Genomic DNA, 22042 nt, shown 5'->3' on the forward strand with positions numbered 1-22042 from the left:
GATATTTGAAATTAAAAATGAAGCGACACAATACATCAATCAGAATAACCGTGTCGTTTCATTTTTAACTTCAAAGATCTCGAAAACTAATGACTTTATCGTTACGAATGAAGAGTATATTATTATCACATAAAGTATTGGAGAATTCAAAAATTGAACTAAAATAGCAATTTCGCCAGTGGCGTAGAATTTGGAAAGGGTCAACTATTCACTTTCCCCCATCGTACGCCTCTGGTAATAGCCAGAAACGTTTGTTTAACATAATTTAGTATCGTGTACAGCACCTATATTTCCTGCCAAGTATGAAAAGGATACGTCGAATAGTTTTAAAATGCTGAGCAAAACTAGTTTTTAAATTTTTAGATAAAACACCCTGTAACTCAGTAAGGAACCACATTTTATTTAGGTGTTTTAGGTTAAATCTATGTATTTTGTGCTAAGGTTTCTCCAGTTACTATATGGACAATTATTAATGAAACACCCTGTATAACTTTATACCATGTCCGCCTAAAGGCTGATTTATGTTATGCCAGGGAAGTGGACTACACGGCTATCTTAAGGCGAATTAAGACTATTCAAGACTAAGTTTTCACTCTAATGGCATATAAAACAACATAATGTTATTCTACACCCAACCAGAATGAAAACAATGGGAACCTTCTCTGGTTACACCTTCGAGGCTTCTACAATATGCAAGCCATACGGATGCTGAGACTAAGGAAGATGAGGGAATTCTACAATTTACAATTCACGTCCCATCTGCTCAGCGCGCTAAAGTTCCAACGAGAATGGTTCCCTTCGTACTCCAAGCAGAGTAAATGTAAATCAAAAATGAATAACCATTTTCAATTTCGTTGCAAAACGAAAATACAGCCGAACAATATCCTAGTCCAATCAGAGAGTGCATCAAGCACCTCTACCGGTTTCGAAACTTATTAGTCTTTCATCAGGAGGCACATATGCTGCTCTCCCTGATTCAACCAAAACAAAACCCCAGCGTGCAGTCCCGGATTTTAACGAACGAAATGGCATAGATGCCCTAGCGGCAACTGCTAGCAAAAGACTAAGTTTTCACTCTAATGGCATATAAAACAACATAATGCTATTCTACACCCCACCAGAATGAAAACAATGGGAACCTTCTCTGGTTACACCTCCGAGGCTTCTACAATATGCAAGCCATACGGATGCTGAGACTAAGGAAGATGAGGGCCGTATGGCTTGCATATTGTAGAAGCCTCGGAGGTGTAACCAGAGAAGGTTCCCATTGTTTTCATTCTGGTGGGGTGTAGAATAGCATTATGTTGTTTTATATGCCATTAGAGTGAAAACTTAGTCTTTTGCTAGCAGTTGCCGCTAGGGCATCTATGCCATTTCGTTCGTTACAATCCGGGACTGCACGTTGGGGTTTTGTTTTGGTTGAATCAGGGAGAGCAGCATATGTGCCTCCTGATGAGAGACTAATAAGTTTCGAAACCGGTAGAGGTGTTTGATGCACTCTCTGATTGGACTAGATATGGTTCGGCTGTATTTTCGTTTTGCAACGAAATTGAAAATGGTTATTCATTTTTAAGACTATTCACTTTAGATGTACACTGTGAATATTCATCTGCAATGAAAGGTATCAACATACTCTTCAACTACATTTCATCCAAGATGCACATCCAAAGTAAACAGTGAACAAAGTAGAAGGTGTTCCTACTTTTGATGAAATGGTTAGATGATTCTTCCACAATGAACCACTAGTGTAAAATGTAAACTTCTTTTTTCGCTATTTTTGTCATAAATTTATATTTTGATACCTACGTAAAAGGACTTTTCAGTGGAAAGATGAACATGTGCATATATTTCTAGAAATATATCGTAATCATGAGTGCCTGTGAAATAATAAATCTGAGGACTACCATAAAATAATATTTTTTGTGAAAATGCAAACCGGTCCCTACTAAAACAGCTACATTTATCTGGATTAAATATAGGCGATATAAAATCAAAAATAAAGACTATCCACACTCGCTATTATTGTTGAGTTAGCATTAGCAAAAATTAGGAAGTCGGAAAAGAGTGGAGCAGAAAGCGCTGATGTTTATACTCCTCGTTTATTGTGGTTGAAGGAGGCAAACTCCCTGATCTTTTTTTCTAATTTTAGACATTCTTCTAGTAATGCTTTACTTATTAACTCCACGCCAGGACTATTCGCTATTTCGAAAAAACTGTCAAATGAATTACGTCAGTGAAAATGTAAATTGCTGACGTTTTCAATCTACACTTTCACTATTCATCTATATCCGCAGTGTACATGTAAAGGAGAATTTACACTTATTCACTTTAGATGTACACTGCGGATGATAGATGAATAGCGAAAGTGTAGATTGAAAAGCTCAGCAATTTACATTTTCACTGACGGAATTCGTTTCACAGCCTTTTCAAAATGGCGAATAGTCCTGGCGTGGAGCTAATAAGTAAAGCATTACTAGAAGAATGTTTAAAATAAAAAAAATCAGGGAGTTTGCCTCTTTCAACCACAATAAACGAGGAGTATAAACATCAGCTCTTCTTACTCCACTCTTTTCTGACTTTCTAATCTTTGCTAACTCAACAATAATAGCGAGTGTGAATAGTTTTTCCCGGTATGCATTTTCACAAAAAATTTATTTTATTGTAGTCCTCAGATTTATTATTCCACGATTACTCATAATTACGATATATTTCTAGAAATATAATATATGTATATGTTCATCTTTCCACTGAACAGTCATTTTACGTAGGTATCAAAATATAAATTTATGACAAAAATACCGAAAAAAACAAGTTTACACTTTACACTAGTGGTTCACTGTGGAAGAATCATCCATCCATTTCATCAAAAGTAGGAACACCTTCTACTTTGTTCACTGTTTACATTGGATGTGCATCTTGGATGAAATCTAGATGAAGAGTATGTTTATACCTTTCATTGCAGTTGAATCATACACAGTGAAGCGGAAGTCGGGGCAAAGTGAACCGTTGGGGCAAAGTGAACTATCTTTTTTAATTGTAAATTATTCGCGCCAGTTATACAGTTTCAAACGTAAATTGAATATATTTAAGTTGGTAACAGTGTGCTTACGACGAGAACACGTTTGACGAAAGCTGCTAAGTTGTGGATGAAATTTTTATTTTATCGTGCTAAAATTCTAATCTGGTAGTGTGTAATCTAATGTATAACTCAACTAGTTATTATTACATTCAAACGTTGTTAATCTATTATGTTAGGCATCTAATTAGAGATAGTTTTGCAAGAAAACGAAGATGATATGTAATGACAGTTTCACATTACATGTCAAATGTCAAAAAAGTACCAGTGTGGGGTAAAGTGAAGTTTTTCACAAGGGGCAAAGTGATCCTAGGTTCACTTTGCCCCCACTATTGTTTTGTAGTAGGTAGATTTGTAGAATGTATTTATTGAAGGTTGGAGGTTAGAAACTATATTTAGTCGGGATTTGTAAATCTCGGTTTAATAATTATCCGAGATTAATTTACTAATTCTTGTATCGCCTAAAATTAAACCGGATAAAAAGACTACTATTGATATATTATAAATTAGTTGTTTGCTGGAGTGAGTACACTTTTAATGTTGAGAATTTTCTCTTTAAGGTAAAATGGTTAGAACGTATGTTCGTAAAAGCAATCAACAGTCTTGGTCAGAGGAATCGATGAAAAATGCTATTGATGCTGTTCGGGAGGGAACATTAAAATATAAAGCAGCTGCTACACAGTTTAATGTGCCACCAGCAACGTTATTCCGAAGACTGAAATTAAAAAGAACATCTGACCTGGCAGCAAAGAAAGAGCTGGGTAGATTTAGAACATTATTTACGCCAGAACAGGAAAATGATTAAATGAGCATATACTTGACATGGAACGACATTTGTTTGGTTTAACGATTCAGAATTTTAGGCACCTTGCCTATAAATATGCCGAAAGAAATAATATTCCACACACTTTTTCTCAAGAAAAACAACTAGCAGGAAGAGATTGGGTTTCCAAATTTATGCAAAGACACCATAACTTATCTCTTCGAACACCGGATTCAACATCTGCAGCCCGAGCATCTGCATTTAATAAAGTTGTAACGTTACAAACGTCACATCTTTGATATTTTATTTTTAAATAATTATTTTACCTTATTTTCTTTAATATTTCATCAATAATTATCTTCTTCTATTTGGTTTACCCATTTCCCCCTTTAAAAATCGGTTGGCGCTCATTTATTATCCTCTTTTATTATCCTCTGTTATTTCTATTTAATATATTTCTTTTCATCTAAAATCTAAATCATCATCTGAACATACTGAACATACCTCGTATATTCATACTCTCCAAATATCTGTATTTTCAATACGGAACATGCCGCTACTTCATAGTACTTGGTTGTCATTTTAAATGTCGTTTTCAATGACAGTGTCACTTCATCGACTTGACCCCCTACTCCCTGACATACACTGGAAGGGAAAAATTAATCCTTAAAAAGGCATGTAATTCCAAAATTAAATCATTTTTTATTTCAACAAATCATCTTCCTCTTGGGGTAAGAATAATATATTGTAATTATATTTCTCCGTCTAACAGTTTTTCTAATGTTTTTTTATCTAACCTTCAAATGTTCAACCATGTGTTTGATTTCTATATTTCTTTTCATCTATTAATATGCACGTTTGGTAATCAGAATTTTAACTATTCTCATCTAAATTTCATTTGATTTATTCTTGTCATCTGCTACTCTTTCTGACGATTAGAACGGCAGATGGCACACGTTGGTTTTTCTTCTTGATGATTGATATGTGTCTCTGTTTTATAGTTTTTTGGGAATAAAATCACTTTCCTCCCTCCGGGAGCTGCAAGCATCCTCAAATCGCCGGCGATAGAACAACGAGGACCATGTCATCAGGGCTGCAACCGCATCACCAAGACTGCAACGACCAACATCCGTAGGCCTGGTGGCCTAGAACATCCACGTCTCCAGAGCCAGTTGCAGAACCAGCAGCAGTACCATTCGACATCAAGAAGATACCATCAGCTACCAAAAGCCATAAGTATAATCCAGAATTGTTAGTTTTTGGCAAGAATTTAAATACATTTGTTAATGCAATTTACTAAGTCATTTTATTTATTATATCTTTATGAACAATAAACATGATTAGTTAAAAACTATGTTTTGTTTGCTTCCATTCCAATTTTCATAGTTCATTCTAAGGTTAGGACAAGACGAACACACGCCTGAGTGACTGAGCTAAGCTAAGGGTGTAACGATGGCTATCTTAGTTAGTTGAGGTAATATTTTCGAATATTATTTCAATTAGCTGGGGTAGACCATCGCTATTTCGTTACAAAGTAAATGTCAAAAAGTTTTTTGATCTTTTAAAACATCTTATGGACACTTACAAATTTTCTCCCGGTAGAATTTATAACTGTGACGAAACCGGAATTAGTACAGTTCCAAATAGACAATCCAAAGTGTTATCTCTTAAAGGAAAAAAACAGGTCGGTAGCCTCTCATCTGCAGAGCGAGGTACACTCATCACTTCAGAAATTTGTTTTATTGCAGCAGGTCAATATATACCACCTCTGCTGATATTTCCTCGTGTAAAAAATAATCCCAACTTCTCAAGGAGTCTACCACCTGAAAGTATAGTAGTTCCTCATCCTTCAGGTTGGATGCAAAGTGATATTTTTGCACCAACATGGTTCACACATTTTATAAAATATGCTAAGCCAACAGAAGAAGACCCAGTGTTACTTATCTGTGACGGTCACTCAACACATGTTAAAAATTTAAATTTGATTTTAATGGCAAGAAAAAGTAACGTTCACATTATTATAATTCCCCCACACACGTCTCATCGTTTGCAGCCTCTTGATGTTGCGTTTATGTTTCCGTTGAGTTCATATAGCCAGGGTGTTCAGAATTGGCTAAGAAATAATCCTGGTAAAGTCGTGACGATACATGATGTGAGCGAAATATTTGTTCAAGCATATATGAGGGCTGTAACACTTGAAAATTCTTTATCCGGTTTTAAAAAAACGGGAATTTGTCCTTATGATAACAACATTTTCCCAGATATGGCATTTGCGGCTGCAGAGGTTACTGACCGTCCTCTTTTAACTCAAAATAATGACAATGGCGGTGTAGAAAATATCACTCGTGATACTGCAGATGTTGCCGACCGCTGTAATGCACCCAAAAATGATTATGTTTGGGCTGAAAGTTCCAGTACGGTTAGTAAGAAAAGCAGAACAAATGAAAATCTACCACCACTATCCACTAATAAATTTTATGGTCATACTTCACAAATAAAACAAACTCGTTCAACATCTGATGAAGTTCAAGGCGCTGTCAAAAATTCAAACATTTTAGACAACTTGGTGCCATCAAGAGATGTATCGCCTATCCATAAACCCTCTAGCTCGTCACATTATCAACTGCAAAATGTTTCGGCAGCTAACGAACTCCATACCACAAGCTCAGCCAATTTTAGCCAAGCGATATCCCCAAGAGATATAATGCCTGTCCCTAAAGTAGCTCCTAAAACTGCTCTGAGAAAGGAGAGAAAAAAAGGATCTACAACGGTAATAACATCTTCCCCTTACCTTGCTGACCTGAAAGCTGAAAAAGAACAACAGAAGGCAAAAATAGTGAAAAAAGAAAAAAAAGTTGCAGTAAAACGAAAAATTGCTGTTCCAGAATCTTCTGACTCCGAAGACCATGATGTTGATGACGCACACTTGTGCGAAGATTCCAGTGACACGGAAACCTTCAGTGATGAAGATGTTGAAATTTTGCAAACAAACCAGCTTAATGCAGTTCCAACGAAAAATGTATTTGCCGAAGATTTTATATTAGTTCAACTAACTAATGATAAAATAAAAAAAGAATTTGTTGCCCAAGTTAAAGATCCATTAAAAACGGGTATGAAGTAAAATTTATGAGACAGTATAGAGAAAACTGGAACATCTTCGTCTTTCCAGAGGTAGATGATATCTCAGTAATAACTGCATCTCAAATCATGGGAAAGCTTCGCCATAAAAGACTCAGATATGGAAAAATCCAGTTTATATAAAATCTTTTATGTTTTCAGTTTGTTTAATTGTATTTCCTGATAAAATGTTTAATTGATATGATATGTTTTACTTTGCCCCAAACACAAAGTTCACTTTGCCCCGCCTGTGGGGCAAAGTGAACTTTTTGCGACTTTTGGGAAATATGTCTACAGCATATTACATAAAACTGTTTTTTAGTTATTAGATATTGGAATATGTAGCCAAATGGTTCTGCTATCGTATGAACAAAAAATAGTCGAAATTATTATCTTCGTATAAGTCTTATTATTTGACAAATCTTAATTGGTTCACTTTGCCCCGACTTCCCCTACATCTAAAGTGAGTAGTCTAAATTCGCCTTAAAGTAAATAAGTCTAAATTCGCCTTTACATTGAAGAATCGTCTTATATGAAAATGGCTAGGTTATCATACAACGGAACGGGGCGACTCCGGGGACGTGCTGCGACGTACGCTTTGTATTGTTCTACGGCAAGCCCCGTCCAGGCATAAATCACCCTTAAGTCTATTTTTTTTCTGATGAAGTAACTTTTACAATTAGGTACTACTAAACTGACAGTTTCCGAGTAGACTTCATCCAATTCTGAATGACTATATATGACGTTATGTAGTATATACTAACCACTTGATATTAATTTTAAATACGTTGATAATATATAAATTATACTTACATACATCGTAAAGAACAACTCGTCTACCACAGGTATCTCTAAAGGGGCTCACGTATAAAAATCTGAAAAATAACGAAAATATGTAAATCACACAGGCCGACGAAATTAAAAAATCAAATTAACCAGAATAAAAACAGCCAAAATCGAATATCCCAGTTACATCAAGAGGAACAGTGAGAGAGATGGGATGCTGCAAGTAATTTTACAGGGAAAAGTGGAAGGAAAACGTGGACCAGGAAGTCGAAGCTTTTCCTGGCTGAAAAATCTACGTTCGTGGTTCAACACCAACCACAAATCTTTTCACAGCAGCAGTGTGCAAAATACAGATTGCCATAATGGTCGCCAACATCCGAAACGGATAGGCACTACAAGAAGAAGAAGACGAAATTTGACCTCAGAGAATGCTGCTAAAATAGGTCCTTTTAAGACATCCGCTACGAAAATTCGCTCATAGTAGTTGGCGTTGACTGCAGTTTATTAAGAAATTTATTAATACATAAAGACTTAAGGTGATACAGTAGCGATCAACAGGTAGCCAAAACGCGTTCCAAGATTGCGGCTGTAATTTTAAATATTTTTTCGAAATATTTGGCACACGTATTCCTAATATAATAAAGAATGGCGGTACAGAGCCCAATTTGAAAAATATATTAATATGTGGAAATTACTCTGTAATTAAATACAATATTAAAAAAACGAGCCTGTACCGCCATTAAGAAGAACAAAAAAATACACTTTCTTCAAATAAACTTTTTTATCCGATGCCTAGATTTTGTGTCATTTTGGAACTACCAATGAAATAAAAAAATTTAGTAGTTCCAAAATGACACAAAATCTAGGCATCGGATAAAAAAGTTTATTTGAAGAAAGTGTATTTTTTTGTTCTTCTTAATGGCGGTACAGGCTCGTTTTTTTAATATTGTATTTAACTACAGAGTAATTTCCACATATTAATATATTTTTCAAATTGGGCTCTGTACCGCCATTCTTTATTATATTACGAATACGTGTGCCAAATATCTCGAAAAAATATTTAAAATTACAGCCGCAATCTTGTAATCTGTTGATCGCTACTGTATCACCATATACATAAGATATAAAATACGTCTGGATCCCGCTTACCAAAAAAAAAGTTGATTAACAGCAAGCTGAAAATTTGTGAAAAGTTTAACGGTGTCTAATAGTCATGCAAACTCTGATGTACGGGAACACTGGAACAGGGGAAGTTTTAATTGTGGAACAGTTTAAAAATTTAGAACGTCAGATTACGAAAACGTCCCATGTATTTTGTCGGATAGAACATCCAATTGATTTGTTACCCTTTCATTAAACTCTCATGCAAAAATCAGACTGCTTTTACTAACCAACATTATTCCTATCATTTGACATGTTCTTCGTGTTCCACTCATTTAAATGACCAGTTGGTGATAAACACCAGTCTGATTTTTGCATGAGAGTTTAATGAAATGGTAAAAAATCAATTGAAAGTTCTGTCCGATAAAATACATGGAACGTTTTTGTAGTTTGACGTTCCAAAATTTTAACCTGTTCCACAATTAAAACTTCCCCTGTTCCAGTGTTCCCATGCATCAAAGTTTGTCCAACTAGACACCGTTAAGCTTTTAACAAATTTTCAGCTTGCTATTAATCAACTTTTTTTTGGTACGCGGGATCCAGGCCTAAAACTTAAACCTAAAAAATACTCCTGGATCCCACGTACCAAAAAAAACTTTATTAATAGCAGGCTGAAAATTTGTTAATAGCTTAACGGTGTCTAGTCGGACAAACTTGGCTCTACGGGAACACTGGAACAGGGAAAGTTTTAATTGTGGAACAGGTTACGGGTTTCGAACGTCAAACTATGAAAATGTCCCATGTATTTTGTCGGGCAGAACTTCCAATTACTTTTTTACCCTTTCATTAAACTCTCATACAAAAATCAGACTGCTATTTACCGCATATACAGGGTGTCCCGAAAAGATTGGTCATAAATTATACCACAGATTCTGGGGTCAAAAATAGGTTGATTGAACCTCACTTACCTATATACAATAGTGCACACAAAAAAAGTTACAGCCCTTTGAAGTTACAAAATGAAAATCGATTTTTTTTCATATATCGAAAACTCTCAGAGATTTTTTATTGAAAATTGACATGTGGCATTTTTACGACAGCAATATCTTAAAAAAAAAATTAAGTAAAATTTGTGCACCCCATACAAATTTTATGGGGGTTTTGTTCCCTTAAACCCCCCCAAACTTTTGTGTACGTTCCAATTAAATTATTATTGTGGCACTATTAGTTAAACACATTATTTTTAAAACTTTTTTGCCTCCTAGTACTTTTTCGATAAGCCAGTGTTTATCGAGATATTTTGAATATTTGTCGAATCCACCACATATATGTATATGGTTAAGTACGGTTATAGAGACCTGTTAATAATCTGAAAATTTATTTATAATTTACATTTTTAGGTATATTTTGAAAAATAAGCTACATCTCGATAAAAGGTGACTTATGAGCAAAAGACTAAGAGACAAAAGTTTTAAAAACACTGTGTTTAACTAATGGTACCACAATAATAGTTTAATTGGAACGTACACAAACATTAGGGGGGTTTAAAGGAACAAAACCCCCATAAAATTTTTACGTAAATATATTGAAAAAGAAGCCGCATCTCAATAAAAACTGTCTTATCGAAAAAATACTAAGAAGCAAAAAAGTTTTAAAAACGTTGTGTTTAACTAATGGTACCACAATAATGAATTAATTGGAACGTACACAAAAGTTTGGGGGGGTTTAAGGGAACAAAATCCCCATAAATTTTTTATGGGGTGGACAAATTTCACTATAATTTTGTTTTAAGTTGTTCCTGACATAAGAATTATACATGTCCATTTTCAATCAAAAATCTCTAATAGTTTTCGATATATTGAAAAAAATCGATTTTCATTTTGTAACTTCAAAGGGCTGTAACTTTTTTTGTGAGCACATTTGTACTAAGGTAAGTTAGGTTCAATCGAACTATTTTTGACCCCAGAATGTGTGGTATAATTTATGACCATTCTTTTCGGGACACCCTGTATAATTCCTGTCATTTGACATGTTCTACATATCGGACTTAATAAAATGCCCAAAATATTTGTTGGACAAACATTTTTTCTTATATTATATTATAAAAGTTTGCTATTAAATAAACTTAAAAACAACCTGCAGTTTTCACAATCATAAACTTGTCAGGATGACACGTTTCACAATTAAAATCACGTTCCACAATTAAAATTCCCCTGTTCCAGTGTTCCCATACATCAAAGTTTGTCCGGCTAGACACCGTTAAGCTATTAACAAATTTCCAGCTTGCTGTTAATCAACTTTTTTTGGTACGAGGGATCTAGGCCTAAAAGTAAAACGCCAACAAACAACCGACTAATTGAATAAACACTGACGGTATTAGAAATAATAGCCAAGAAATTACACCGGAGATAGAAAAGAAGTTAAAAAAATCGGAAGAAGCACATAACGTCGAAGACCACTGGAATCAGATCAAAACCATTATGCAAAAGCAACTAATATAATAATATGATATAATAAGCGAGTCTTCTACAGCTGACGCCGCTTCTCGCATCTTAATGTCCAGCGTTTTCTGTCGAAGCAGTTTTCAGTTTTTAGATCTCTGGCGGTCATTGCATCTTCGACATCTTCTCTCCAGGATCGTCTTGGTCTACCTCGTTTTCTTCAAATTTAAACTAATCGATTTATTTTGGCAGCAAATTATTTCTAGCCATGTGACATATTACATTAATATATTTCATTTGTAGAAAGTTGAGAAAAATTACGTTATACAATTTTAATAATAATTTATTTAGGTACCCTTTTTCAATCAAGCAAAGCATTACAGCACGAAGAATGATATTCAATAGAATTTTCACAATTATCTGGCAACTGAACCTCATTGAATTGATGACCAAGCATTTTACGAACTTTGTAAAATGTTCGAAAATTACTCAAAAATGTTCCGTTGAATGGTTTCACTTTTGATTTGGCGACTTAAAATTTAAACTGTTGACACTCAAAAATAGACACAAAAACACTCCATTGTTAATATAAATTTTAATTTCCAACAGACGTAGCAAACAGAAACTCAGAGACCATGTACTTTCAAATACTACTGTGTATAGCACAAAGTGTCACACTGACAAATGCAGCCTTCTATTATAATACATACTTCTAAGCAAAATGTGTCATATTTACGTCTATTCTTATAAGCACCGGAGTTTTACACTCTTCACATTTTTCAATGTCGTTTACAGGGTTAAGATTTAAGTATGGAAAAAAGTGTATAGAACGTTTTTTGTAGGAAATTTTCCGTACTTTCTGATGCGTCTAATTAGAAAACCCTAAGAGATTGCTTTCACATGTTCTTTGACATTTTTTATTATCATTTTGAGAATATCTAGAACAAACTCCACCCAAAAAAATAATTGTTTTGCTATATATACATGCATTGATACTTACCTCACTGTTTTTGGAGTGTGCATGTATATATATGCACATGCAAATATGTGAATATAAATAATAATATACAGCTAAAATAACTTTATCAATATGTGACTAAGTCATTCTGAAAAAATGTTTTTTATTTATTTCCTTCGATTTGCCCAAACTTTTTGTCCGACATATAACTTTTTGCGTTACAAAATATAATTTTTACATAAACAAATCAAAATTAGCTTGCTATTTATCACCAACATTTTTGTCTATATCTTACATGTTTAGAATGTCCGACTAAGAAAATTTCCCATTAATTTTGTCCGACAGAACTTCCAATTGCTTTTTTAACCTTTCATTAAACTCTCATGCAAAAATCAGATTGCTATTCATCACCAACATAATTCCTGTGATGTGACATGTTCTACGTGTCGGACTCGTTAAAATGCCCAACCTTTTTGTCGGACAAACATTTTTTCATATATTATATAACGCTGGCTATTGAATAAACTTAAAAACAACTTGCTATTTTTCACCATCATAAACTTGTCAGGACGACACGTTTATCATGGTCCACCGTTAAAACTTCCCCTGTTCCAGTATTCCCATGCATCAATGTTTGTCCGACTAGACACCGTTAATCTATTAACAAATTTTCAGCTTGCTATTAATCAACTTTTTTTTCTTACGCGGGATCCAGGTCTAATAGTGAGCCGGCAACATCGTCTCCAATAGTTCATTTCCATTGCCTTAATTTTTTTATTTATTTCTTTGGTTTATTTCCCAGAGTTCGGCGCCGTACAACTCGATACTGTCTATTATTGTTTTATATATTCTATTTTTATTTTCTTTTGTTATTTTATTATTCCATAATAGTCCGTGTAACTGTCTGGTGGCTGACCTTGCTTGGCCAATCCTGGAATGTATTTCGTCGTTACTCCCTGCTTTTGAAGTTATTTGGCCTCCTAAGTATTTGAAAGTTTCGGTTGGGTTTATAGTTCCCATTTCAATTTGTAGGCTTTCTGGTATTTTTCCTACAACTAAGTAATCGGTTTTTTGTATATTAATTGTAAGGCTCCACTTAGTTTACTCCTCTTTCAGTTTTCTAAGCATATAGTCTATTTCACTCTCTTCTTTAGCTAGAATACCTTGGTCGTCAGCAAAGTTTATTGCGTAATATATCATCATCGATTGGGATGCCCATATTGCAGCACTTTCTTCTCCATAGTGAGAGGGCCTCATTTAAATATATTTTAAAGAGTGTAGGTGCTATGCAGCAGCCTTGCTTTAGACCCTTACTAATAGGAATTTCTCTCGTTAATTGGTTTCCAGTTTTCAAAGTATTAAAAAGGTTCCAAAAACAACTAGAAGGTATAAAACTGTTAATAAACGCAACTAACAATGGATGACTGAAGAAATATTGGGACTAATGGAAAACAGACGAAAAGAGAAAAATAAAAACACTGAAGAATACAACAAAATCAATAAAGAAGTCATAAGGAAAATCCGGGATGCAAAAGAAAAATGGTAGAGCAACAAATGTCTTGAAATAGAAGAACTGCAGAAAAAGAACGTCACGTTTAATATGTACAAAAAAGTGCAAGAAATATCTGGAGTCAACTGTAAGTAGTTAACTTGATAAACAAGGAAATATTATAGTCAATGAACAAGACAGACTGGAGAGGTGGAGAGAATATATTGAGGAACTGTTTGATGACGATAAAATAGAAATTAATATCGAAAATATATCGACTGGGCCAAACATAACCTTGAGCTATAAAGCTGTCAAAATATAGGAAAGCAACCGGTCCAGATGAAATTCCCAGCGAAATAATCAAACTACTGGACGATAAGGGTAAACACTCTCTTCTAAGCCTATTCAATAACATTATACGAAACAGGGCATATACCAACAGACTGGCTACTCTCAACATTTGTAATGAAACCGAAGAAAATAAACGCCAAACAGTGCAGCGATCATCGCACTATCAGTATGGTGAGTCTTGTACTGAAAATCTTCTTAAGAATACTGCACTCTAGAATTTACAACAAACTAGAAGAACAACTAAGCTAAACACAGTTTGGTTTAAGAAACAACCTTGCAACCAAAGGAGCATTATTCAGTTTGCAGGTCATCGTTCAAATAAATATGTAGGGATGTAGAACAACCGGTTTACATGTGTTTTATCCATTTCGAAAAGGTCTTTGACTGAGTCACCCATGACAAACTGATAGGTGTCTTGCAACAGGTGGGAATTAATGACCAAGACCTCCGTATTATCAAAAATTTGTATTATCATCAATGTTCAAACATACGAATTGCTCAAAACACGACGAAAGCAGTGGAAATACGACGCGGGGCGAGGGAAGGATGTATTTTATCGCATCTAATTTTTAATATCTACTCCGAATTTATTTTTAAAGAAACCTTAGATGAAGATGCATGCATTAAAATCAACGGAATTAATGTCAAGAATCTCAGGAACGCAAATGACACGGTACTGATTGCCTCCAATGAAGAAGACTTACAACGAGTAATAAACAGAATGACCGAAGCATGTGAAGAATATGGGCTAAAACTTAATACTTTTAAAACAAAACTTGTGGTTGGTGGCAAAACGGAGTTACAACCAATGAATACCAGAGCGTATGGACTAACGTTAGAGTCCACATATTGCCTATTTGGGCGCCAAAGCTAACAATACCTGGGATATAAATAGAGAAACAAGTATACGCATTGAAAAGGCCAAAGCCACCTTCTATAAATAAAATTAAGAAAATTCTAATTAATTAATAGAAATATCACATTAAAAGTTAAAATCAGATTAATACGCTGCTACATATTCTCCAGATTGCTGTATGGCATGGAGAGCTGGAGCCCTACACTAATGAAAAAATTGATGACCTTTGAGATGTGGATTTATCGACGGGTATTACGGATAAGTTGGGTCGATCGAATAAGAAATGAAACAGTTTTACATCGAATTAATAAGAGTACAGAAATAACAAAAACAATAAAAATTTTAAAGTTATAATATTTCGCCTATGTAATGCGACACCAGAGAGGTATAACCTTCTCTATATATAATGGATTTCAACGGCTGTCGCCGCCTCTCCATACCCAGCTTCCATTTTTTTCTATCCTAACACATATCTTCATCTAATTGCCTCGAATCCATTGCCTCCTGAATATTCTCCCTCCAGCTTCTCCGTGGTCGTACTCTTTTTCTTCTCTCCGGTGGAACCCACTCTAATATTTTTCTCGGCCAGCGTGTCTCATTCATTCTTTTAACGTGACCGGACCATGTCAGCTGTCTCTTTTCAATATCGTCTATTATAGTTTTTTCCACCTTCATATGTTCTCTAATTGTTTCATTTCTTACATGTTCTAATCTCGAAACCTGACAACCTCTCCTCAAAAAGTCCATTTCTGTACTAAATAGCTTCTTTTTATTTCTTGCACTTATGTCCCAAACTTCTGCACCGTAGATTGTAGCGCTCTTCATTATACTTTCATATATTCTTCTCTTTTTTTCCTTCCTGATATCTTTGTTCCATAAAATTGAATTGAGTGATCTAGTTATGCTTCTACCTTTATTGATCCTATGTTGTATTTCATCTTCTTTATTTCCTCGTTTGTTAAATATAGCTCCCAAATATTTGCATTGTTTCACACCAACAATATGTCCTTGTTCCAATGGTAGGTTTTCAATGTCTTCGTTTCCCACTATGAAGTATTCTGACTTGACCATATTTATTACTAATCCTGCCTGTTGGTAATGTTCATTTAGCTTTCGTATCATACAGCTTAAATCATCTTGATCTTGGGTTATAACAACTTGGTCGTCCGCAAAGTATAATGTAAATAGGGAGTCGTCTCCCACTTTCAGTCCCATCGGTTTTACTGCTTTTGTTCACCTCTGTAAGGATTGATCAATGTATATTTTAAAGAGAGTGGGAGATAAACAACATCCTCGGCGGAGGCCTTTTGAAGTATTAAATGCCTCAGTGACATTTTTGCCGTTTATGATTCTGGAGTTAGTGGTCTCATATAACATTTAGTTGCTTGTATGAGTTTTCCATCGATACCGATGTCTTCCATTGACTTCCATAGTTCTATTATGGGGACACTATCATATGCTTTTTCTAAGTCGATAAGAGCGAAGAGGGTTTTCTGATTTCTCTGTATTCTTTTTTCTAGTGCTATTTTTAAAGTGAAGAGATTGTCTACGGTTGAACCTCCCTCACGAAAACCAGCTTGTTCTTCAGCTTGCTTTCCTTGAATTTCTTTTCTATTTCATTTCTTAATATCCTGGAGTATAATCTTCCAATGGAGCTGATGACTGCGATTTCCCTATAGTTTTTGGGGTTACTTTTAGGTCCCTTCTTATGTATGGGAGTAATATGTGATGTTAGCCATTCATCTGGTACTTTTTCTCCATTTAGACATCTTTCGAAAAGTTTTTTAACCATATCCCATAGTTTGGGTGGTCCATATTTTATTAATTCAGGATTAATTCCTCCAGCCCCGGGTGCTTTCCGGGATTTCATAGTTTTAATAGCTTCTTCCACTTTGCTTTTATCTGGTCCTATTTCGTGTTCTCTCTGTATATCATTCTCTTTTGCTTGTATTCTTGTTATGTATTGTGGTTGTTTTTCTACTAATAATTCCTTAAAATGTTATTCCCACTCGGCATCAGATATACTCTTAATTGTGTGCCCACCTTTTTGTGATGTTCTGACATTCTTTATCATCTTCCATGCTTCTGAACTCCTAGTTCCTCCTAATTGTTGATCTATGTATTCACATTTTTTGATCCAGGTTGCGTTTTTTCTTTTAATCACTTCTCTTTGTACTTCTCTATTTAGGTCTCTGTATTGTTGTTGAATCTCAATGTTGTCCTGATTTTGTAGATGTTTTGTAGCTGAAGTTGTTTTTTCTTCTCTATTTTCTTCTCGATATCTTTAACCCACCATTATGGTTTCTTTCCGTTTTCTAAGTTTCCTAGTGCTTCTTGTGCTGCTTGTTTTATGCATGTTTTTATGTGATTATATTCTTCTTCGGTTGTTCTTTGTTCTTAATTTAGTTTCTGTTCAAGTCTGTTACGGTACAGATATTGTGTACTTTCATGTTGTAAGCTGTTAATATTATATTTTTCTATTTCTGGATCATATGAATTTCTTTTGTGTTCTTTTTCTTCGGAGTTATTTTGTTTCGGTATAAATGGAACATAAATTTTACCGCTTACTAAGCAGTGGTCTGATCCTCAATCAGCCCATCTGAAAGCTCTCACATCCTGGATGCTCAATTTTGCATTTTGTCTCGAGACTAGATAGTCATTGATTGACTTAAGTTTAGGTGTATGTTGGTACCAAGTTTTATGGATATCCTTATGTTCAACCTTCTACACCCCTGAATACAGGGCAAGATCGCAGGAAGAAGAGGCCCAGGCCGAAGAAGAATATCCTGGCTCCGAAATCTCCGGGAATGGTATCAAGAGACCACCGAAAATCTGTAAAGAGCTGTCGTAAATAAAGTTATTATTGCCAATATGATTGCCAACGTTCGATAGTCGGACAGGATACCTATTAAAAGAAGAAGATTAAGAAATTTATTACATACATAAAACACGAAAAATAAAGATATATTTTTGAAAAAACCCTTTTTCATTTTGTACTTACCCATCGCCAATGATTTCTGATACGTTAGGCTCACAACAGTCCAAATTATTCATGAAGTATTTAAACCTTTTTCTATAATTGAGATACTTCAAGAGGGTCTGTTCTGCCATAGGAATGCTGAACTTCTTGACTCGAAGAAATCGAAGCAAAAAGGTATCATCTGAAATAAAAGATTTAATATATTGTTATGACAACCGAAATTTACGTTTTTTTACTGAAATTTCCATCTTATCAAAAAAAATTAAGAAAAAACAATAAATTTTACAAATTTATCTCGGGGATCTTCGTGCTTCATACCTTACTTCTGTATTGCATTTAAACATATTCATAGAAGCTAATTAGAAATAAAAAAATCAAAAATCAAAGATAATTTATTGCATATGAAGAAAAAACCGAAATGTGGAACATACACGAAGCAAAAATTCACACTAAATAAAATAATGCTTCTTCTTCTTTCTCATAATCCTTAGTGCCCTTCAGGGCGTCGGATGTCGGGTTCCGCCTTTTATCCATTTCTTCCAGTCGCTTCTATTGGTGGCCAGGTTCTTCATATCCCTCATACTCATGTGTCTCCTTTCACCTATATCCTGGATCTGGTCCATCCATGTCTTCCTCGGCCTTCCTTTTTTTCTTTTGTTTCCCATTTTGGCTTCATGTACCTTCTTTGTAAGTCTTTTTTGCTCTATTCGTTGTATGTGTCCAAACCAGCTTAATTGTTTGTTTTCGATCTTCCTCATTATCGGTTCTTGTTCCAGCTCTCTTCTTATGTCTTCATTTCTGAATCTATCAAACTTCGTAACTCCAGCTATTCTTCTCATGTATTGCATCTCGTTCGCGTTTATCATTGATTCATGTTTCTTTTGCACAATCCATGTTTCCGCCCCATATGTCATTATCGGATTTACTATGCTGTTATACAGTGTGTCTGCGTAACTTGGAACCATATGGGAATCTTTTTTATTATCAATTTTACGAAAAAAAGTTATTCTTCATAAAGTGCTCTGCATGGTCTAAAACCTAAGATTCAATCATAAGATATCAAATTTTATCAACAGTATACGAGGTGTGTCAAAAAATATGAATTTCGCTCAAGAGGAAAGTATGTACCTTTATATTTCACAATATCAAAATTTTTTATTAAGAAAAGTTGTTTGGAATTAAAAATTATGTTTTAATATGCAATTACATTCTTCTAATTGAAAAAAAAATTGAATTTTTTTTTTCAAATTACGTATACCCAACATAATTTTTATTACAATAACTCCGTTATTGTTAATTTTACAAAAAAAAAAGGTATTCTTTATAGAAAGGCCTGAATAGTCTAACAACTAAGATGCAATTATGAGATATCAAATTTTATCAATTTTATACGAGGTGTGTAAAAAGATATGAATTTCGCTAAGAGTAAAAACCTTTATTTTTCAAGTAGAAGGACGTAATTGCATATTAAAACATAGTTTTAAATTACGAACAACTTTTTATAATAACAATTTTCAATATTGTGAAAAATAAAAGTACTTTACTCTTGAGCGAAATTCATATTTTTTGACATACATCGTATAAAATTGATAAAATTTGATATCTTATAATTGCATCTTAGTCGTTAGACTACGTAGACCTTCCTATAAAGAATAACTTTTTTTCGTAAAATTACTAATACCTAACTGAGTTATCGTAATAAAAATAATGTTGGATATCCGTAATTTGAAAAAAAAAATCCAATTTTTTTTTCAATTAGAGGAGTGTTATTGCATATTATAACATAGTTTTTAATTCCGAATAATTTTTGTTAATAAAAATTTTTGATATTGTGAAATATAATGGTACTGTCCTCTTGAGCGAAATCCATATTTTTTGACATACCTTGTATACTGTTAATAAAATTTGATATCTGATGATTGAATCTTAGGTTTCAGACCATACAGAGCACTTTATGGAGAATAACTTTTTTTCTTAAAATTGATAATAAAAAAGTTTTCCATATGGTTCCAAGTTACGCAGACACACTGAGTGACTTTAGATTTGTTGTTTATTTCCGACTTTCCAAAAATTGTATTATTTAAAGAATAATACACGTTAGTTGCCTTCTTCAGTTTATTACTTATTGCCAAGTCCGTTTTCCTATCATCTGCTGTTATTATATTTCCCAAATATTCAAAAGTAGATACGTGTTCTATTACTTGTTCCCTTACTATTATATTAGTATTCCTTTCTTTTTTCCCATCTTTATTTATTATCATAAGTTTGGTTTTGTTGAGACTCATTTTCATTTTTAAATTCTGTATCTCTTTTTGCCAAATATCTATTAGTTTCTGCATTTTCTCTGCTGTGTCTGTGATTAAAACTATATCATCAGCGTATAGAAGGGAGTTGATCTTTATTGCATTTAAGTTTTTATATCCTACTATGTATTGAAGGTTTCTTGTTTGATCTTTGGTATTTTTGATTAAAGTATCCATGGCTATTTTAAACAAGAGGGGGCTTAGTCAGTCTCCTTGTTTAATTCCCTTATCCCATTTAAAACTGCCTGATCTTTCTCCATTTATTTGTACTTGGCCTTCTACTTCCATATATATAGATTTTATGACTTTTATCATCTTTTTTCGTATATTGTAGCTTTCCAATATTTTCCACATTATTTCTCTATTTATCGTATCAAATGCCGCCTTCAGATCAACGAACATAAGAAATAGTTCATCCCCTTTACGGCATTGTCTCTCTATTATAATCCTTATAATGTAGACGTTATCGTTTGTCTGCCGGTTTAATCTGAATGCAGCCTGTTCTTCTTCCAATTCTTTCTCTATCACTGATCTTAGACGCTTCTCTATAATTCTCGTGCATACCTTGAAAGCGACCGATGACAAGCATATTGCTCTATAATTCTCGCATTCATTATGTTGTCCTTTTTTGTATATTGGTAGAACTATGTTTTTCTTCCAGTCATCTGGGATTTTCTCTGATATTGCTTTCTCAAATACAAAAAAGAGTACATCCCTATAGACACGTATCCATAACGTGGGTGCTCCGAGGAGCGCATGCCGTATCCATTAGAGCAGTTACACGGAGCACCAACATAATGGACACGTACGTGCCTTAATAATTACCTGATCAGATCAAATAATAAAAAAAACACAGTAAATCCTTTATAAAAGATATATTTATAATCCTTAAAAAGGGCTACATCACAATCAGAACTAGTTTTCGACTGGTTTACCAGTCATCATCAGTGCTTACCTAAAATTAATATAACCTGATAAAATAATGCAAAGATTGAAATTTTGACTAGGGTTAAAAAGCTGTCGGTTATACTCACGTGAAGTTTACATGCTAACCATCAAGATATAATTTTACAAAAATATGTGGGTCAGAGCCCTATATACGTGGTCCGTTAAGGAAACATCGGTTAAAGATGCCAATTAAAACATGGATGTTAGAAATATTTTACCATTATGCCCCTATATTATTATAACCCTAGTCAAAATTTCAATATTTGCATTATTTTATCAGGTTATATTCATTTTAGGTAAGCACTGATGATGACTGGTAAACCAGTCGAAAACTAGTTCTGATTGTGATGTAGCCCTTTTTAGGGGTTTGAAATATACCTTTTATAAGGGATTTACTGTTTTTTGTATTACATGGTATACAGCCAACTACAGGAAAACTTTTTCCTTGTGGAATTTTTAGATCAAATAATGTAAATAATTACATTGCTTCCAATCGTGAGCACCCTGAATCCAGTTGTGCTGTATGCGCTTGATGTCGTCCGACCACCTGTTGGAGGACGTCCTCGTATCGTGTCTCGATAAACGGGGAAAATATAAATAACATTCTAGACCGGTCTAGTTAGACTCAAAAATAGGAGTGAGGTTACAATAATTACCATCAAGCTGAAACTCGGCAGGATTGCTCAAAATACCATCATAAATGAAATCTAAAAAGTCCTCATAAATCCAACCCGAGCTAAAAAATTTAGGCGGGGTCGAAGGTCACCAAATATGGTTTTTAGTGATTTTCAGCGAAATGGTAAGTTTTATCATAAAATTAGTTCTAACAAAAAATGTAGATTAGATAATTATCTGTAAAAAATATCTTAGTAC

The 22042-nt window shown here is 34.1% G+C and overlaps 1 protein-coding gene across 1 annotated transcript in view; it reads right to left on the bottom strand.

Annotated features, from left to right (window-relative positions):
- Positions 1-22042, bottom strand: part of LOC126884563 (clavesin-1-like) — a 157347-nt gene that overhangs the window by 40256 nt on the left and 95049 nt on the right. The window contains exons 3-4 of the mRNA XM_050650523.1: positions 17940-18099; positions 7770-7831 (exon numbers count right to left, since the gene is read on the bottom strand). Of these exons, the coding sequence (XP_050506480.1) occupies positions 7770-7831; positions 17940-18099 (222 nt within the window). The remainder of the gene's footprint in view (positions 1-7769; positions 7832-17939; positions 18100-22042) is intronic.

Source organism: Diabrotica virgifera, chromosome 5, assembly GCF_917563875.1.
Source record: "Diabrotica virgifera virgifera chromosome 5, PGI_DIABVI_V3a".
Lineage (NCBI taxonomy): Eukaryota > Metazoa > Arthropoda > Insecta > Coleoptera > Chrysomelidae > Diabrotica > Diabrotica virgifera.